We start from the raw sequence: 19,359 nt of genomic DNA, 5'->3' as shown, positions 1-19,359 counted from the left end.
CTGGCTCTCTCTTAGGTCCTGGTGGTGCAGCAGTAGCTACCTCTGAACTGGATCCACTTCCTCTCTCTGATTTATCAGCCGCCTTTGCCCTGCTCGCCCCTCTCTCCATCTGTCCATCATCCATCCATCCTGGTCTGTGAGTCTGTCAGCCCGTCCATCCATCCGTCCATGGACTGGCCGTGACCCTGGAGGGAGGGGGACAGAAACGAGGAAAGAGCGGAGTTGCAGAGGAGACAAAGTAAAAGAAAGCTGGATTCATTCAGACATTACGCTTCTGAAGTGCCCCTGCTCGCTGTCCTTGATCCCCCTCACCTTCCTCCTCCTCCTCTTGTTATGAAGAATTAAAGGAGCAGTGGGAGGCTAGGCCAAGCTTGTTGGGAGAAAAAAAAAAATAATTAACAGCCAACGCCCCTTCATTGCCCTTAAATAAAATTACCTGAGGGTTTAGGTGTGGTATATTATAATTGCACATTTTTAAGTAAGAAATCAAGACCGTACCAAGATTCTATTGAGCACATGAACAACCCTCCACCAACCAAACGAAAGGGGAACTGAGTTGAGGACACACTACGCAGAGAAAGGAGGACCAAAAGAAAAAATCCCTTCCTGACATGTCAACAACAGCCACGATGGGTGAAATGGCAAATAGCGCGGTGGAGTTTTATCCCAAAGGGACTCGAGGTGGGGGCGGAGGAGGAGGAAGGACAGATGGCAGCCATGCAGGGGGAGACTTCGTGGTCACGGTGACGGAGCTCAGGGAGCTGATGGAGCTCAGAGGGACCGACGCCCTGCAGAAGGTCCAGGACAGCTATGGAGACACAGAGGGGCTCTGCCAGAGACTACAGACCAGCCCCACTGATGGTGAGCAGGCATGGATTCACGAATGCTTAAACTGTGAAAAAAGTAGATTGGTGGATGGATGGGTGAATTAATAATGGAGATGTACATGATGGATGGATGAATGGGTGAAAGCCCAATTGTATAAATAGACTGATGGAGGAAAAATTTGGGTGGATGAGTAGATAAATCAATGGGTGAACAGATTGTTGGCTGGCTGGGTGGATGGATGGATTTGTAGAGAATGAATGGACATGGGTTAGCAGGGACATGAATTGGTACACTGACATGAGAAGAAGGATGAAGTGGAAGGATCCCTGGCATTATACTCTTGGTTAGAGTCACATATTAACACCACTGCATTAGTGGTGTTGCTGCAAACTGTGCACTGTCTTAATTCTACAGTATCATCATTTTCTCAAACAGAATATGTGGTCACCAATCATTCAATAACGGTACCTGTTATTCTTGCAACACTAACATGCTGACAAAAGCTCACCAAGACGAGGCTCATCTTATTTTACTTATGCATTAATAATACACACGTAGACTGGATGCTGAAATGCAACAATTTCAGTGCAGCACAACACATCCCAAACAGGATGCATGATGAAATGAAAGCACTTCATCAAACAGAAAAAAACACATTATACTCACAGGAGTGTAATCCCGGCTATAGAAAGCAGTTGTTGGTGGAGCTGGATGCAAAGAAAAAATGGGTGGATGAAGGGATTATGGTGGATGAATGGATGGAAAGTGAAGAGTAAATCAATAAATGGATGACTGGAGGAGAATGAAGAAGAATGGTGCAAGAATGAACTAGAATCTCTGTTAGTGCACCTCTAATTATTGCAGACACAGTGTAGCTTGTGCTTAGAGTTGTTTCAACTAACAGTCATTCTTGTTGTTGAACAATCTGCTGATTATTTAGCAAATATACATAACATTGGCAATTATTTTTTTTATGATCAGCTAATCAATTCATGTATTAATTGTTTCAGCGCTAAATAATTGAGTCATTTTAATGACAAATAAAGAACAATAAATAGAACTGAAACGATTGATTAAAAGATTTTTTTTACAATAATAAGCAACAGTTTTCTTCTTTTGTAATTGGAATTTCTTTGTGTTTTAAATGTACATTTAAATTGATAAAAGCAAGCAATATGATTTTTTAAGCAAAAATTTTCAATGTAGCTGCGAAGCTCAGAGCTTTAGGGCTACTTCAGTTGTTTAGGAGAATGCTGCTACGCTTTTTTGCTGTGAAGCTCCAGAAATGTTCTCTATTGGCATGGAGGTGAGAAGATGATGACTGAATTTTCATTTTTGGCTGAACTTACCTTTTAATTTATAATGAAAACAATCATTAGCTGCAGATCTAATAATAGCAATTGCTTGGTGAACGAGTTGACAAATAAACTGACTGATTCACATACATTTTGATGATTTAGTTGTGAAACCACGCACATAATACATATAAGACAAAACCAAAATACATACATCCATACAAAAAACAAAACAATTACAAATAAACACAAACAAATAACAAGGCCAGTCAATGCTCTATAACAAAAAAAGCAAGTTCCATGCAAGACAAAAGATCACCCTAATGCTAAAACACAGCCCAAAAAAAAAAAAAAAAAAAAGGAATTGACGATCTTGATAATCTCGGTTAACTTATTTAAACCTTGCACTTGGCTTGCTGTGGTAGTCGGTCTTCCTGTTGTACCATGGTGGTCCGATTACATTATTTGCCCACCGCCCCCACTGTAGTTTTATCGATAGTCTGACAGCGGATGCTACGATAACAAACTGCCTAAAGCATCTACTCTGTGCAGCAGCGGGGCCAGTAGCAGAGTCACAGCATGTAACAGGAGTCACATTTAACTTTTAGAGTGGAGAGAGTTAGCAGAGCTGACTGACGACAACTGTGGCAGGTTTGTTGTCAAAGCAAAAAGCAAAAGTGTCTGTTTTTCAGATTTAAACTCTAACACTCTAACTCTACTCCCTGACATATTGGATCCACTGTCTTCAAATGCAGAACATGACCGCTGTTTTGTGCTGTAGACACATTTTTGATGAACAACAGCGGTGCTAACTGAACACTTTGCATTCCCTGTGACTAGTCTACTTCGAAATAAAAGTCAACCCCCTTGAGAACATTAAGAAGAAATATGGATGAACATTTATATTTTGATGGAAAATTAAGTGACTTCCTGCTGAATTTGCCATCTCAGAAAGATTTGAGTACAGGACAAGGCCGAAAACATTGTATTTAGGAAGCTGTATGATAAAAATTTTGCATAATGGCGTGAATTAAATATTGTTAATATTGAAGATGTAAAGTAGATCCAATGAGAAATTTTAAACTGTGTTTCATGTATCCGATTACAGATTAATGAGGAATTAATTGAGTTTATGACTTTATTCCAATCATCTTCATTCAAATTCATTTCCAAGTCTCTTTGCAATCCAGATTTGGTCTTTTAAATAGTTTCTGTTGTAAGGCAGCAAAGCAATTTCTAACACTCAGAAAGAAAGTAGTTACTCTTCCTTTTCATTATCAGGATTTCCTCCATCTCATGTCAAGATGTCATATTGCTCAAATCTGGAAGATCGGTCATTATAAAACTGCAAATTTGAAGAAAGGCAAAAAAGTGATATGAAGATGTTCCATAAATGGACTGAATCTGATGAAATGACATAAGACTATGAACTAGAAACTAAAATGTTTGTTCCTACTCATCTAAGAAATAGGACGAATAGACCGGCACTCCAAGTCTGCTGTCACAGCTTTAAAAGAGGGTTCATATTTCGCATTTCACATTTCACATACAGTGGGAGAGACATTAATGCCCAGGTTAGAAGAACCACTGAAAAGATAGCTTGAATGGAATTTTTTTTTAAGACTAGCACTATCTCCATATGAGCCAAGAGGCATCATTTCAGATTTTCTGACATTTATCTTATAACCTGAAAAGCAACAAAAATATTGTATAACCTCCAGGGAAGCAGGTAAAAAGGTTTGTGGGCTCGATATAAATAATATGTCATCTGCATACAATGTATTTTTGGCCAGCTATATACCATGAATGTCATCGATAGTCAGGGCAAACAATATTGGGGATTGGGGACAGCCTTGACGGGTTCCTCTCTCGTGTGTATCCTGTTTGTAATAACCCTTGCCCTTGGTGCAGAGTACAGCAACTGTATCTATTTAATAAACTACTCTCCTATCCATTTAATAAACTACTCTCCTACCCCAAAATTGTTAAGCACTCTAAATAAATAATTCCATTCAATCACTTTAGCTTGATGTATAATGTCATTTGACTAATTAAACAACCTATCATTTTGGTAACACTTCATTTTATAGGTCTGCAAATGTCATGATAAGTAGCTTATTTAAAATTTCTTTGAATTCCCCCCATTACCACAATAATTACCTCAAATTTTGAAAATCACCCCATTGAAAATGATCAAATTATTATGAAATAATAATATTGTGCTATTTTTCAACAAGCACTTAATAAATGGCTGCTAATTCTTTTAATACATTTGCAGGAAACTTCCAACTGCTTTTTGCTTAACTTCTGCTGATCATGACTTTCAAATTTCCAACTAGTTCTGTGTAACTTCCCCTCAGCATGCGACTAAACTGCAGTGAGTTGTCGCAGCTTTATTTCCAACTGGTTTCTACTTCTGCAGGCCAGTAAATTTAAATAAAATTTTTAACCATTTACCATCTCACCCATTACATAATATTAGGTGTAAATTGGCAATTAATAAATAAAACTTTTAAAATGGGAAATTAGTCACTTGATTCTATTATTATGAAGTTGTCTTTGTCAGTAATTAGCAAGTCATGGTGGCTAAGGTAACAAAAAAAAAGACATTTAGGAAAGTTCCAAAGTTGGACTGATCTGGTGAACGCACACACACGCACACACACACACACACACACACACACACACACACACACACACACACACACACAATGTCTTAAGTGTGTACGTGCCTGCACATGCTTGTATGTTCTAACAGGGGTGTGGTACCACACTATGCCCACTCTTTGATCTAGTTTGTAACCTAGCAACACAACAGCAGAGAGAAGTTGGCTGGGAAAGTCAGAAGGAGATAAAGATGACTGAGAACTGTGAGATGGAGATGTGTGGAACAGAGGGGGGTGAATGGAGGAGAAGAGAAATGGAAGAGTGTGTGGGTTCAAATGTTAGCAAAGTATATGGGATGTTTGTGTGTGTGTGTGTGTTTGTGTGTGTTACTGTCTTTGTGGGTGAAAGAGGGTGTCGGTGGGTGTTAAGTTACGTTACGTTCGTGTGGAGTGTTGTGTGCTAATTTGACACTGTGTGCTGGTCAGGAATCAGTGCAGCAGGTCTCAACAAACCCAACATATACACACACACACACACACACACACACACACACACACACACACACACACACACATAGAGTCATGTATCTGCAGTTGTCCCTACAAAGCATAGTTGGCAAACAACACACACAAACACGACCAAACAATGCTCAACACACACTTGGATGGGCTTCTTTTGCACTGTGTTGACTGTTACATATTATATATGGTGTTGTCTAGTGTGAGACACCAGCCAAAGCCCCAAAGTGCCAACACTGATGGAAAACAGTGTTTTCCACAGGTTGAGAATGTACTTGTGGTGGTGGGTGGTGCAATGTGTGACGGGCAGGTTCAGTAATAAACTATCCAAACAAAGGTGTATGAATAACTCTGTATATTGCAAACAAATAACTACTCAAAATAAATATCCATCTATATGTCAACACAAATAACCATGAGGAAATAAACAGCTAATGTCACATTAAAGGTGCACTATATAGTTTTGGGGAAAGAAATCTAACTCAGAAAGTTAATGTTTACAATATTAACAAGGTAATGATACAAACTCAGAAATGGTTATTTGATATATTCCATATAATCAAGCTGTCATCGAGGGGAATAAGGCCCTCAGAGGACAGTTTGATGCTAGAAAGGTAGCTACTTAGAAGGGTCATGCTAACACAAAGTAAATCAGTATGACATTGCCTTGTCCTTTGAGGACAGTTTGTTTATTCAGTTAATTCAGTCATGAAAATCAATTAAGATATTTCTATTCTCATAAAATTTCTTCTTCAAAACTACATTGTGCACCTTTATAACTAGAATGCACAAATAAACACATGCACACCTCTGCAAAACCCTGCAGGAAGGTGTAACATTGCTGGATTTTGAGTGAATTTCGCTGAAGCTTTAGCTTTAGCATGTAGCTCCTTCAGATTTTACTACTTTTTTGTTGTCTTAACTGTTTTTTAGCTTTGTTTCTGAAAGAGGTGTTTAGTATAGGATTTGGCTGATGGACGATGCCATTGTTCATCGCAGATGGCTGAAAGTCATTGACTTTTGAGCCCTGTACCCTTGCAACATTGTGGTTTAAAAGGCCCTCCACCAGATTGCACAAAAAACTAGTGTGGCCTCTTAGAGTTGCCATAAGGCAGGACATGTTTGGTTTTGTGACATGTGGAAGAGAAAAGGAAAACCAACTTTTGACATAATACTTGGTGCTCACACACAGTCAAAGCGGATGGACAGGGTTTGTTTGTCAAACTTTCAATGTGAAGATGCTGATTTTTGTTTGGACAGCAAGTCCCAAGCTTACTCCACTCCCTGCATTCTGGAGCTGTGGGTCCATGTCAAGACCTGCTTTCATCTGACACTCTTTTGCTGAGCAACAAGTTCCTAAACTGTGGAGAGTGGGGATGGACCAAGCTCTACATTAAAGGAGCTTGGGGCAGGATTTGTGAAAAAATAAACATGCATTTTAAGTTTTTTAATGCTAATGGGTGATGAAGCGTTCAAAACCAAAAAGAATGAGCCCACCCACGTATCTCTCCATTGCCTTGAACAGGCTGTGTGCTGCATAATGTACTGCAATTCATGGTCCGAATTTCCCGTGCAGTCTTGCGGATGTGACGTCTGATGACGCTGAATGCGCATCCTCGGATACAGGAAGAAGAAAAGCGCGGTGGACCCAAACTAGTGTTTGGGTAGTAATGGATTCTGCTTCGGCCAGCAAACACCCCACCACCACACAAAGTCCACTAAAAAGTCATACTAAGAAGAAAACGAAGGTTTTATCAGCGGCATGTCGTGAGTCGAAACAAAATTACGAGCAAAACCGGGCTGGCACCCGAATACACCTGGGATACGTGTTCAGCTCATGGAGGCATCTTCAACTGGAATTGGGACTGAAAACAGATGCTGACATGGCTCATTTCCTAGTAACCAGGTAAGAAAACATTACAGGTCATGTTTAGAGCTTGATTTGAAAATCATATGAGATCACGGAACTCGGAGTGACCTAACGTGCAAAGTAGCGTTAGCTGCAAACATGTAACTTGGTCCACCGCTGTGTTACACTGAATAGTTACAGACTGCGCATTTTCCACGGTCCTTTACTCTGAAACCAAATAGTTAGAAATATGTCCCTTTATATATGGGACCTAAAGCCCAACCTGTTATCTGGGCGGTGATGTTAGCAGCTGGATGTAGCCACAGGCTAACAGTTTGATTGCGTCTGTGTAGTAACATTAGCTGCTTACACACAGCAATCCCGTATCAGAGACGATATTTTGTCCCCCAATTTGCCGTCTTTGCTTTCGCCTGTGCCTTCAGACTGCATCAACCGTAACGGTAAATCGCCACGCTTGTGTGTCGCTACACACAGCGAGCCGGCTTCCCGGCTGCTTCATTGGTGTGGGTGATAAGACATCAGCTGCACTGCTGTGAAGAGTTAATGCGCGCTCCCGCGCCAGCTTGGCTGATGGCTGCAGTTACCCTAACGGCCACAACGGCTGTCGTGTCACTATTGAGTCTTATTTCTTGATCCTGCCCCAAGTTCCTTCAAGGGATCCAGCTGGATGACCCTCTTTCCTCTGTCCAGGCCTCCACTCCTGAGCTACTTGGGGGCTCCTCCTTTGCTGAGGACCACACATTTAACCTGCTGCCTTCTACCTGCCACCTGCTCGTCCCAGGGGTAGGTGCTCCGCCTGCTCGCCGGCTGCGGCTGCGGCTGCCCTCTGGGAGGCATCCATGGCCTGCTCTCCCTGGCTATCTCTACTGTCACCCCATACAGGAGATGATGGTGGTTCTTCTATAACCATCATCTCCTCCTGTAGACCAACACCAGCACGTTCAAATTCACAACCCTCTGCAGCTAACCATTACAATTGAATTCAAGTTCCTCTACATTCTGTGTCACCATCTGCTCTCAATTGTATTCCTGTTAATTTTGGTCTTTTAAACATCCACTCTCTTAAAAAACATTTTTATGTCATGATTTTATTTCTTTCAATTAGTTAGATTTTTTTTTTTATCATCACAGAGACAACAGATTATCCCCCCGACCATGATTTATATGCCAGTAGGCACATTCAAAGTTATCTTAGTGATTTTAAACCTGTATTGTTGTCATTTTTATCAGAAATCATTTTACACATGAAATCAACCATGTGCAGCCAAGGCACTATCGCCACCAAACTTCTCAAAGAGGTTTTTGACACAGCTGGGCCCAGTTTTTTATTGATTATTAGCAGCTCACTTGAAAATGGTCATTTTCAATCTATTTTTAAACATGCAGTGGTCCAACCTCTTTTAAAGAAACTACACTTTGATAATAATTATTTGTATTATTTGTATTATTTTACTTTGATAATAATTTAAGGCCAATTCCCTAACTTCCATTTTTATCCAAAGTTTTAGAGAAAATGGTTTCAACCCAGCTTTGAGCTTTTATGTGTGACAATAACATTTTTGAGAAGTTCCAGTCAGGTTTTAGAGCATTACACAGTACAGCAACCCTCTTTTTAGCAGCTGACGGAGGAGAGAGAGCACAATTGTGATTATTTTCGATCTTTTATTTCTGATCTGTTCTTAATTCCGCTGATGTGATGTTGTCCTCTTATCGCCCTTTATTGATTTTATTGTTTTATTGACCTCTATTTTTGCATTACTCCCCCCCCCCCCCCCCCTTTTTTTTCTGTAATCTTGCCTGTTTTGTAGCTTTTATTCCTTTTACTCGTAATGACTCATATTGTCCTGTGGTTTTACATCTTCTGTTCTGCCTTCTTGTTTTAAACCACTTTAGTTTTGTGTTTGGCTCGACTGTTAAGTGTTTATTCTGTAATATTGAGTTTCCTTCTTTTGCTTGTTTGTTAAAGCACTTTGTAAACTCTGTTTTTAAAGTTGTCCTATAAATAAAGTTTATTATATTATTATATAGAGTGTATCACAGGGCTCCGAGATTCATTAGAAACTGGTTCTCATACTCATCATTTGTGCTGTACTCAAAATTAAAATGGTCAGCTTTAGGTGCACGCTGCCTCCTCCACTGTTATGTTTTTATTTACAGAGCCATTCTTGACAAACTTTCTGTTTACTTATCTTCTCTTTTAAACTTGAAATATGAAAATCACAGTCTTTGTTCTCTTGACGTTTTGCAATTTGTTGTTCACAAAATCCAAACTGAATTGAGAAAGAAAGCTTTTAGGTTTTCGGCATCCGCTGCATAGAACAATCTACAGACTGAACTTAAACTTCAGGATATTGTACCACTGAGCAGCTTTAAAACTATGGTGAAATCCATTGAGTCCAGGTTGTCTGTGTGCAAATGTTTAATCTGATTATTGGAGTGAGCTTTTTCTGTTAATTTGCTGTTGTTACTCAGCGTTGCTGCCATTCTTGGCCAGGTCTCCCTTGTAAAAGAGATCTATGATCTCAATGGGACTAAACTGGTTAAATAAAGACTAAATAAAAACAAACAAAAAAAAGTATGATGTGGACTAGTAGTGGAGAATGCTAGTTCACATCCTGGGCATTGCTAAGGTGCCCTTGAGCAAGGCACTGACCCCTAACACTGCTCGTTAGGCGCCGTGCATATGGCAGCCCCTTCACTTATCTCCTCTATACATTGTTTGTGTGTGTGTGTGTGTGTGTGTGTGTGTGTGTGTGTGTGTGTAATGTGAGTCAAAAAAAAGAATTTCCCTTGTGGGATTACAATAGTACAATTATATCAGGCCATGTATAGTTGGCGACCCATTTTAGCCTTTCATACTTATCTTATACTTTCTTTTTTTCTTTTTTTTTACTTATTCTTTTAATCTGTCCTAGAGAAAAACACGATTGATTAACCAGCAGACAATCTGCCCTCGCTCTCCCACTTACTGTGAGTCAGACAGGCTCTACAGAGAGAGACACGCTCTCTGGTATTACATCCATCCTGTAAATGTACTGATTGTGATGTGACCTCTCCTATTTAATGTAGGCCTACTCATGCCGTTGTTCTGTGCAAACTTGTAAGTACACCTGACTGTTGAGATGTCGTTTGGTGCACGTTGGTTTTGATCCGCTACATAATTAACAAGCTTCCTCCATGTACGGCTCACCTGCTGTAAAGACAATGGAATCACAAGTTAAAAAAATTCTACACAAGAGGTGTGCTTTTTGGTCGACTTTATTAAACAAACTGCTGACGAAGCAAGAACAAAACATTGCTGATAGAGAGAAACAGAAAGGAGAGGCAGCCAGTGTGCATGCATTAAAGTGGACTATTACATTTGTTATTCTCAGGTCGTCAAATACCCTCCAATGGGTTTCTATCCAGAAGACATTGTAAATAAACATTGTGATTCAGTCAAAGTAGCTAAGCAAGCTTTTATTTGCTACACGGTAAAAGGTAATTTATTGGTCATTATACAACAAGTATAAGTTGCATCACGAAATTAAACTTTTTTAAACTCCTTCATGCTAAACAAAACACAGAACATATATACAGTTATTGTTATACAAATATACATAAACACGTAGTGCATCTTGTGAATCTTTGTTGGAGTGAATGTAAACAGCAGCAACAAGATGGTGATGATAATGTGGTCGGTATCCTCATATTAAAAGTTCAACATCAGGTAACCACTGTCCATCCACTTTGACTGCGTGTGAGCATCAAGCATCAACGTTAGAAACATAGAGTCCACCTCTCTTTGTCCTGCTGCAGTCCTTAACTCTGTCGGCTCGGAACGCAGTCTGCCTGTCATATGCAACTGCTTGACCCAGGATGGTGTGGTAGAGACAGGTCTCTGTAAATATGTGGGCTCACCAGTATCTGATTTCCTGTTGTTTGGCCAGCCTGAGTCCTATTTATCCATTTCCTTTCCCTGTGACAAGACATTAGCCGGCAGCAGCGTTAAAACCAAGCTGTATCACCATTATTCGGACTCTCCTTCTCCCAGGCATCCACAATCCTGGCAACACAAACAGCAACTGTTTTTATGCATGTTACCCAATGCATGATTTGACCTCATGAAACAATCGATCCACATTGAGGGAGCAAACTATAAGATATGGCCAGAATTGTAGTTTTAAACATTCAGAAAACTAGAATGGCTGTCAGTTGTGCGCATACCTCTGGCAAGGCCCAACAGTCCCCTTACATTCAGTCAAGCCTAATCTAATATCAAACTTGATAGCCCTGTAACTTTTAAACCACTCATAACTGCTCAACCATCATTTAAGATCACCAGATCTAGTATCCACTCATAGATACCAGCCACCAAAATACACCTGTTTTTTTTCATCAAGATCCATGCATTATTCCCTGAGAAATTAACAAAAATGTCGAAATCTCACAATTTTTAAAGAAAGTGAGAAACAAGACTAGCTCAAAGCCTAGTGTATGGCTGGACCATGTCTGGTCAAGGTGTGAAATGAGTTTATGATATGAATTCCTGGATGTGACATGCTCATATGTGGGGAAAATAAATAAATCCTTAGTCAGCTCACAGTAACTTAGGAATGAGTTGTGTTGTTATCACATTCACAAGTTACATTCATAGATTTCTTTTTAAAAGAAATATATTTTACTCATTATTAAGACAACTTTGCTGGGTCTACTGATTATTTCCATTTTAGATGAACTATTATTTTCTCTTTTTTTATCCACGAGTAGAGAACCTTTCCAGATCTGCAACTCGAATCGGGATAAAAGCTATTCTAACTTCAGCCTGTCTTTTACCTGGTAACTAACTTTTCACAGTGTGGACCAACTCTGCTGTGAAGGATGCAGGAAGAGCCGTAGTAATGTTGCATGAACAACACAATTCTCTTCTCTTCTCTTCTCTTCTCTTCTCTTCTCTTCTCTTCTCTTCTCTTCTCTTCTCTTCTCTTCTCTTCTCTGAACACAATACACCGTGTTTCAGTAGCTATTTCACTTATTTAACTACCATCCCTTTATTTCTATTCATTTTTGTGATGTTGGACTACACACACACACACACACACACACACACACGCACACACGCACAGACAGACAGAACTTAATTGTCCCCATTATCAAACTGGACATTAACAAACTAAAACTCACCAGAACGGTGTTTGTTTGCCTTTCAACATCACCTCTGGTTTGGTCCAAATAAATCCTCAGTAGATGTGGAAATAATCCCACTCTACATGCCGTTTTCACCCGCTGCTGATGCCTGACTCGTTCTCTCTCCTCTTCATACCTCTCCTGTGTCTTCATATCCTCCAAGTCATAGAGGCTTTATTTAGTCCCAGTCTGGTGTCCAACTGTGTTCACTGGGAGGCCAGGTGACTGTGCCCAGTTGCCCGCAGTGACTCCCCCACCCTGTCATCCCAGGTAGCAACAACAGCTAGCTGAGCTACTTGCTGAGGGCATGTAGTCACTACAGCCAAAAATACTCTAAAAGATTATAGTTCAGAAGCAGTTAGTGGATTTGCTGCCCCCTATAGTTTTGGAGTTACCTTTGAATTTTGGCAGCTTCCTACAAATTGTACTTTTAGATTTGAGAACTTTGACCATGAAGGTCTGCTGGACTGTGAGCATTATGAAATTACAACTGCACACCGTGATTGAAAAAAAACTGTTGAAATTCAGATTTTATGAGCCTATGTGTGGGAAACACTGGGGAACGAGAGAAGCTCACATTTCAAGATATTTTCTGCTCCTGATCTGAGGCATTTGACAGTAAAACAAAAAGCTGCTGCCCCTGCTTATTATGACTAGAATAAAACAATGAAATAAAGAATCACAAAGAGGCAACATTAATTAGCAGATCAGATAGATAGATAGGAAATATATACAGAGAGAAATAGTCATGCCAACAGAAATGCATATTTTGTATTACAGTATTACACAAATAGATAATGTCGAGGGATAAACTTCAGGGTAAATGTACCACATGTGTATACATTATGATGTAGCTGATGCTGAGCTTAATCCATAATATGATATACACCGAGCAGAGGAATGGGGGTTAAACCAACACAGAGTGGGATGTTTCTCTTTGTTTCACACAATCGCTTATGCACACACACACACACGCACGCGTGCGCGTGCACACACACACACACACACACACACACACACACACACACACACACACACACACAGGTATGGATACCCCAGCATTGCAGTATGAGCGCATTATATCCAGATTGAAGAGACTGAAAGGACAAGGAGGTGAAACGATGAGAAGAGAAAAAGGGACTGTGTGTGTGGTGGGGGTGTGGAGGGAAAGCTAGAACAGCTTGCCGCATTGTCAAGGACACATCAAGGGGAGATTGAGAGAGGGAGAAAAAGAGAAGAGGTGAGCCAATGAGAGAGGCTGTGGAAGAGGATGAGGAGGAATGGAGGGATGGATGAGGATGGAAGAGAGGGAGGGATGGGCTAATGGAAGGAGGATACAGCTTGCTACGATTACTCAGCATAAGGTCACTGATTTTCTCTCTCCCTCTCTCTCTGCCTTGCCTGGGCCTGAACCCTGTTGAGCATCATATTGCTACACAACTCTTCAGCAACACTGGGAGCTACATATGACTCCATGCAGGAAGCACATTGGACCAGGATGTCTTCAAACACACACACACACGCACACGCACACACACACACACACACACACACACACACACACACACACACACACACACACACACACACACACACAGGCAAACAGATGCAAAGATAGTCACCCATCTTGGCCAACCACAGCACACAAATCGCTCTTTTCTCTCACCAACAGCCAATCAGAAAAAAGGCTGTACTCCAAACCTAGCACACTGCAGGAATGACATCACCTGTTGTTGGGCAAAAACTTGTTAGAGACAGGAAGCCCTGGACCTGATATCCTGGTCACCATGGAAACAATCACTTAGGGGTGAGGTTGAGGAGGAGAGGACGGTGATGCTGGAGATGAGAGAGAAGAGTTTGGAGGGACGAAAGTAATCTCAGAGTTAGCAGTCATAATTCAGATCGAATGTGGTTTAACTAGTTTACTGGATAGAGAAAGTCAGTTTTGCTGATGCTTAACACTGCTATATGGAATTTTTTCTACACTCTTATGAATGAAAGTGAAGCTGGAACACTCAAAGTGGTGACTGATCACACAATTCTCACTGAAATTAAATAAACCTTCAAACGTTTTATTTAAAGCAGAAAGTCACTTGCATTGTGAATGTGCATGATATTTTTCTCTCAGTGGATATGAATTTTGCTTATGCATTTTTTTGTTTTTCTCCCTGTGTCTTTCTCTTTGTATTATCTTGTGTCTCCACTTGTCAGGCCTCAGTGGGGACCCAGCAGACCTGGAGCGTCGGTGTCAAACGTTCGGCCAAAACTTCATCCCTCCAAAGAAGGCCAAGACATTTCTGGAGCTTGTGTGGGAGGCCTTACAGGATGTGACACTAATCATCTTGGAGGCTGCTGCCATCATCTCCCTCGGCCTCTCTTTCTACCAGCCTCCGGGAAAGGAAAGTGAATGTAAGGACGGGCAGAGAGTTGTGAGAGGTGGTTTTGGAGGGTGTCAGAAATGCAGGCCTAACCCTAACACCAAAGGGCAGGTTCCATCTGAAATGGTGTTAAACATTGTGTGAAGGCTTTGAGGTACTTTTTCTCTTGTTTGGTGGGTGGGTCAGAGGTGTTATCCAATAATAAGCAACATGAATAAACCAAATTAAAAAGGCAGTGCGTTTGTTGCAACACGATGTGCAACTGTTTCCTTTTAAATACACATTTTGCTGGACTTTGTCGGGGCTGAACATGCCCAAAATGTTTCAGTGCTGAAGCTGGAGTTGAACAACAGTAAAAATAATAGATGGAGACCTTTCTTACACTGAACTAAACAACGCTGGCATTATGCCACCCCAGTGTGTGTTGTGAGATAGCATGCTGGCATTCTGGAAGCAAAAGAGGCATGACGTGTAACACAACAATGACATCTATACCTGTACGGCAGAGCCATTACTTTCTTAACAATAGCAATGACCAGTGCTGTGCCTTTGCTAGCCTCCATAAATCGTTATACCAAACCAAGTAAACCTTAAGCAGCCAAACCCTGGTGTATTCAATTGATAAATCGGTTTATATGAAATAAACATTTAATTTGACATTATTGTGTTAATGGTAAATGTTACATCATAGTGCAAGCAGCTGATCATCTGCCATTCCAAGGCTTTTCTCTGTTACCACTTTTACACCAAATTTAGGGCGTATATATAAATACGCAGAGAGTTGTACATGTACAGTCTCTCTTTCAAACTAAGTGCCAACTGAACAATGTTCAAGCGCTGCTTGACAGAGACGGATGGAAAGATAATAACAAGCCAGCATCCTCAACTTCAACACACGTCTCAGTATTGCACCTGAAAAGTAAATTAGTGTGTTAACAGACAAGACAATAAATAACTGTGACTACTGTAGGGTTAAATGACCCTGGAGTAAATCCTCATTGTACACATTCATATTTCACACAAAAGCCAGATGTTAGCGAGTGTAAGTAGTTGCTTTGGCCAGTGTGAAAGGGGTATGTATGATGGAGACCTGACAGAAGCACACGTAGAGTCATAAAGTCAGCAGACTGATTCAGTCATTTCAGTAACACAGCAATATCTATCTGAAATATTTCAATATTTGCTAACATCGTCCACCATAAGTATTATCACTATAGGATAGTTTTGAGGGTAAGTAAAGTGAGGAAAGTAAGTGAGTCCACATCAAAATATCTGCAATCTGCCTTTGTAGTGTTCCTGTAGCACAGCTCTGTGCAGAGAGTCAAGAGAGAGGGGAACAAAGTTTTACAAAAGCATATGATTCAGCTGGGCACACATTGCATGCTGAACTTACACTTAAATGCTGCTTCAGTATCAGTCTCAGATGATTGAAATAACATTCATTGTCCAATAAAATGTTGTCATTGTTGCCATTAGCTTTCTGGGTCTGTTTACAACAGTAAGAGGTTGGAAGTGGGCTCAACAAACAATGGAGGAAATATGGGACAGTGTGGTTCTGATAGCAACCTATCCAAACTAGCTATACCACCCACCAGCTGGTACTTCAGACAGGTTAAATATTTGATTAAGTTGTGATATCATGTCTCTAATAACCAACCATCCCCTCCTTCCCCTCTCTTCAGCGTGTGGGGCTGTGTCAGGGGGCGCAGAGGATGAAGGCGAGGCAGACACAGGCTGGATTGAGGGTGCGGCCATTCTGCTGTCTGTTGTGTGTGTCGTCCTGGTTACTGCATTTAACGATTGGTCAAAAAGAGAAGCAGTTCCGGGGTCTACAGAGTCGGATCGAGCAAGAACAGAAGTTCACTGTCGTGCGAAAAGGAAATGTCATCCAGATTCCTGTGGCTGACATGGTTGTGGGGGATTTGGCCCAGGTCAAATACGGTAAGACCATCACAAATGATTATTGTAGCAAAATGGCAGTAATTTATTCATATTTTTCAAATTAAATGATTAATTGTTCATCCTATAGAATATTAGAAAATAACAAAGTGAGCTGGGTATCGCCACTAATTAAATGACAGCAAAACGTGGTAGAAACAGCCTTTAGTTGCCAAACTGAAAATCTACCTACATTTTGTGCTTAATTTATTTTTAAATAATTTTTTGGCCTTTATTGATAGGACAGCGTCAGAGAAATGACAGGAAACGGGTTGAGAGAGTGACATGCAGCAAAGACTCTAACCCTGGGCTGCTGCAGCGAGGGCAAGGCCTCTGCACATGGGACGCCCGCTCTACCAACTGAGCTAATGGGTGCCCCATTTTGTGCTTAATTAATGTTTGTTAACGCTGACACTCAACTACATGTTACTGTTAGGCATCATGCTTGGAAGCAGAGGAAAACAGCAAGCCTAACAGTCTGTTACCTCTACATTCTACCAATCAACAATTTACAAAAACAAGTTTATTAATCTGTGCACAGACAAAGATGGAAAAATGGGTTAGGGGTGGTGGTAATGGGAGTCCTGTACTATAACCACAACTCGATGTTTTTTCCTTTTCTATTTGTGTATGGATTCAACAAACAAGATGTAATGTGTTACTTAGTAAAATTGAGAGATGTTGGTAGGTGGATTTTCTACCTTTGCACACAGTCAAGCTAGCAATAATTTCCATCTTTCTACTAAACTAAACCAAGCTAAGCTAAACTCATGACCTCCTCGTTGTACGTTGCTTCATATTTATGCACAGACGTCAGAGCAGTCTCAATCCTCTCATCTAACTCTCAGCAAAGACTTAAATAAGACTATTTTCCACATTCTCACTATGTCTACTATACCTGTACTACTTATCTCTGTAATAGTAATAGTACATAATATGTCCACAAGAGATACTGACACATAAATGTGTTGACATGTCCCTATCAAAGAGGAACATAAACTACAAAATGAATCAAACACTGATCTCCTCCTGTCTGTTTTCAGGGGATCTGCTGCCAACTGATGGTATCTTGGTCCAAGGCAATGACCTGAAGATAGATGAAAGTTCTCTTACAGGAGAGTCTGACCATGTACGCAAATCTGTGGATAAGGACCCCATGCTGCTCTCAGGTTTGTTTTCACATTTTTGTCTTTTGTACAGGTGGCCAGGCGGGCAGACATTCGATGCACACTGTCACAAGGTTCTGCCATGCAGACCTGATAACTGATTATTTATCAGTGTTGGTGATTTTTCAGATTGCCGATAAAAAAAACTGATTGAATAATCTGAATCTGCAAAGTAACTTGTAACTAAATTGATCAAATAAATGTAGCAGAAAATGGAAATATCATCAATCACTCAACCGTATTTGTATTGCGCCAATTCACAACAAAAGTTATCTTATGACACTTTCCAAATTAAGCAGGTGTAAACCATACTCGTTAACCGATTTATTCAAAGAGGCCCAACATTTTCCCCATGAGGAAGTACTTGGAGACAGTGGTGAGAAAAACTGCCTTTTAACAAGCAGAACGGGACTCAATGGTGGGCAGCCATCTGCCTCAGGTTGGGTTGAGAGAGGGAGTACAGTAGTAGTACTCAAGTAAACTACCTGAAAATTGTACTTAAGAACAGCACTTGAGTAAATTGTACTTAGGTTTATTCCATCACTGGTTGTTCAACATTTTGACACTAAGATTTTCATTTTTACTGCAAGTGAATATCGCTAAAATTGGTATCAGCCCTGAAAAAGCCATATCGGTCTACTCCTATTTTTTTCTCTTCTTGAAGACATCATATGTTTATCAAGTTTTGTGGTGGAGAGTGCTGTCTGACATGTTAGTCCAAAATCTGCCAGATGTGTTCAACTGGGCTAAGATCTGGTGACTGCAAAGCCCATAGCATGATTCATGATTCATCATTTTTATACTCAAACCATCACTCAGGACAACTTTGTATTGATTTGTAGTGACTAGGGGTGTAATGATACCAAAAACTCATGTAACAATATCATCACGATATATAGTGCGGTTCCAGACTGTGCCTGGAATAATTTTTCCAAAATGTTTTTTTTTAAAAAACATTTTGGCTCCGTGCAGATCAAACCAACGGCAATAGTGATATGTGGCAGCACGTGATTCAAAATATCACAGGCCAAATTGTGAGATTTACAGAAAATTCATGCTGGTTAAGACACATTAGTCTGTATCCTTCATAAGAGAACATTTCTGCTCCGTAAAGTGGAGCTTTTTAAAATGGTCTCCTTTTGAATTTCTCCTGGGATATTCTTGGTTATTGTTGCTCTATAGTTTTAAGCCTGTATTTGTTGTGTGATATTTGGTGCAGGAAGCTTGAAACAAATATATTTAAATTAATGAATAAAACATGAAAATGTATGCTGTTTGAAATACTCAGAATTTGTTTTTTACTTGGCGGCTTATACATTTTTTTTTTTGGTGGGTGGGGTGTTGCTGGGGGAATTAATATTTTAAAAACTCTCAGTACAGTCATGGGTTGACCTGTAGAAAATTTTTATATATTTTTTTTATCTTGGGTAAGTGATAAGTTGCTCGGATATTTATCATAGTAGGAGATACCCTGATAGAGTTCCCCTCAGCTGTATGCAGAATTTTAGCTTCTTTCAGCTCAGTGTATTAGAACTTTTCGGTTTTGGCTGTGGTCAGGCCAATAGCTACCGTTGAGGTCATGTCCTTGATATG

At 40.3% G+C, this 19,359-nt stretch overlaps 1 protein-coding gene across 1 annotated transcript in view; it reads left to right on the top strand.

The window, feature by feature from the left end:
• The first annotated feature begins 611 nt into the window (after nucleotides 1-611).
• The window catches only part of atp2b3b (ATPase plasma membrane Ca2+ transporting 3b), a 76,939-nt gene continuing 58,191 nt past the window's right edge, over nucleotides 612-19,359 (top strand). Inside the window, 5 exon segments of the mRNA XM_073470051.1 lie at nucleotides 612-861; nucleotides 14,496-14,693; nucleotides 16,345-16,469; nucleotides 16,471-16,603; nucleotides 17,644-17,769. Coding sequence (XP_073326152.1) covers nucleotides 612-861; nucleotides 14,496-14,693; nucleotides 16,345-16,469; nucleotides 16,471-16,603; nucleotides 17,644-17,769 — 832 coding nt within the window.

The sequence above is a fragment of the Pagrus major genome, chromosome 7, assembly GCF_040436345.1.
Source record: "Pagrus major chromosome 7, Pma_NU_1.0".
Taxonomy (NCBI): Eukaryota; Metazoa; Chordata; class Actinopteri; order Spariformes; family Sparidae; genus Pagrus; species Pagrus major.
The sequence above is the reverse complement of the archived record's forward strand: the minus strand, read 5'-3'. Positions and strand labels throughout refer to the sequence as shown.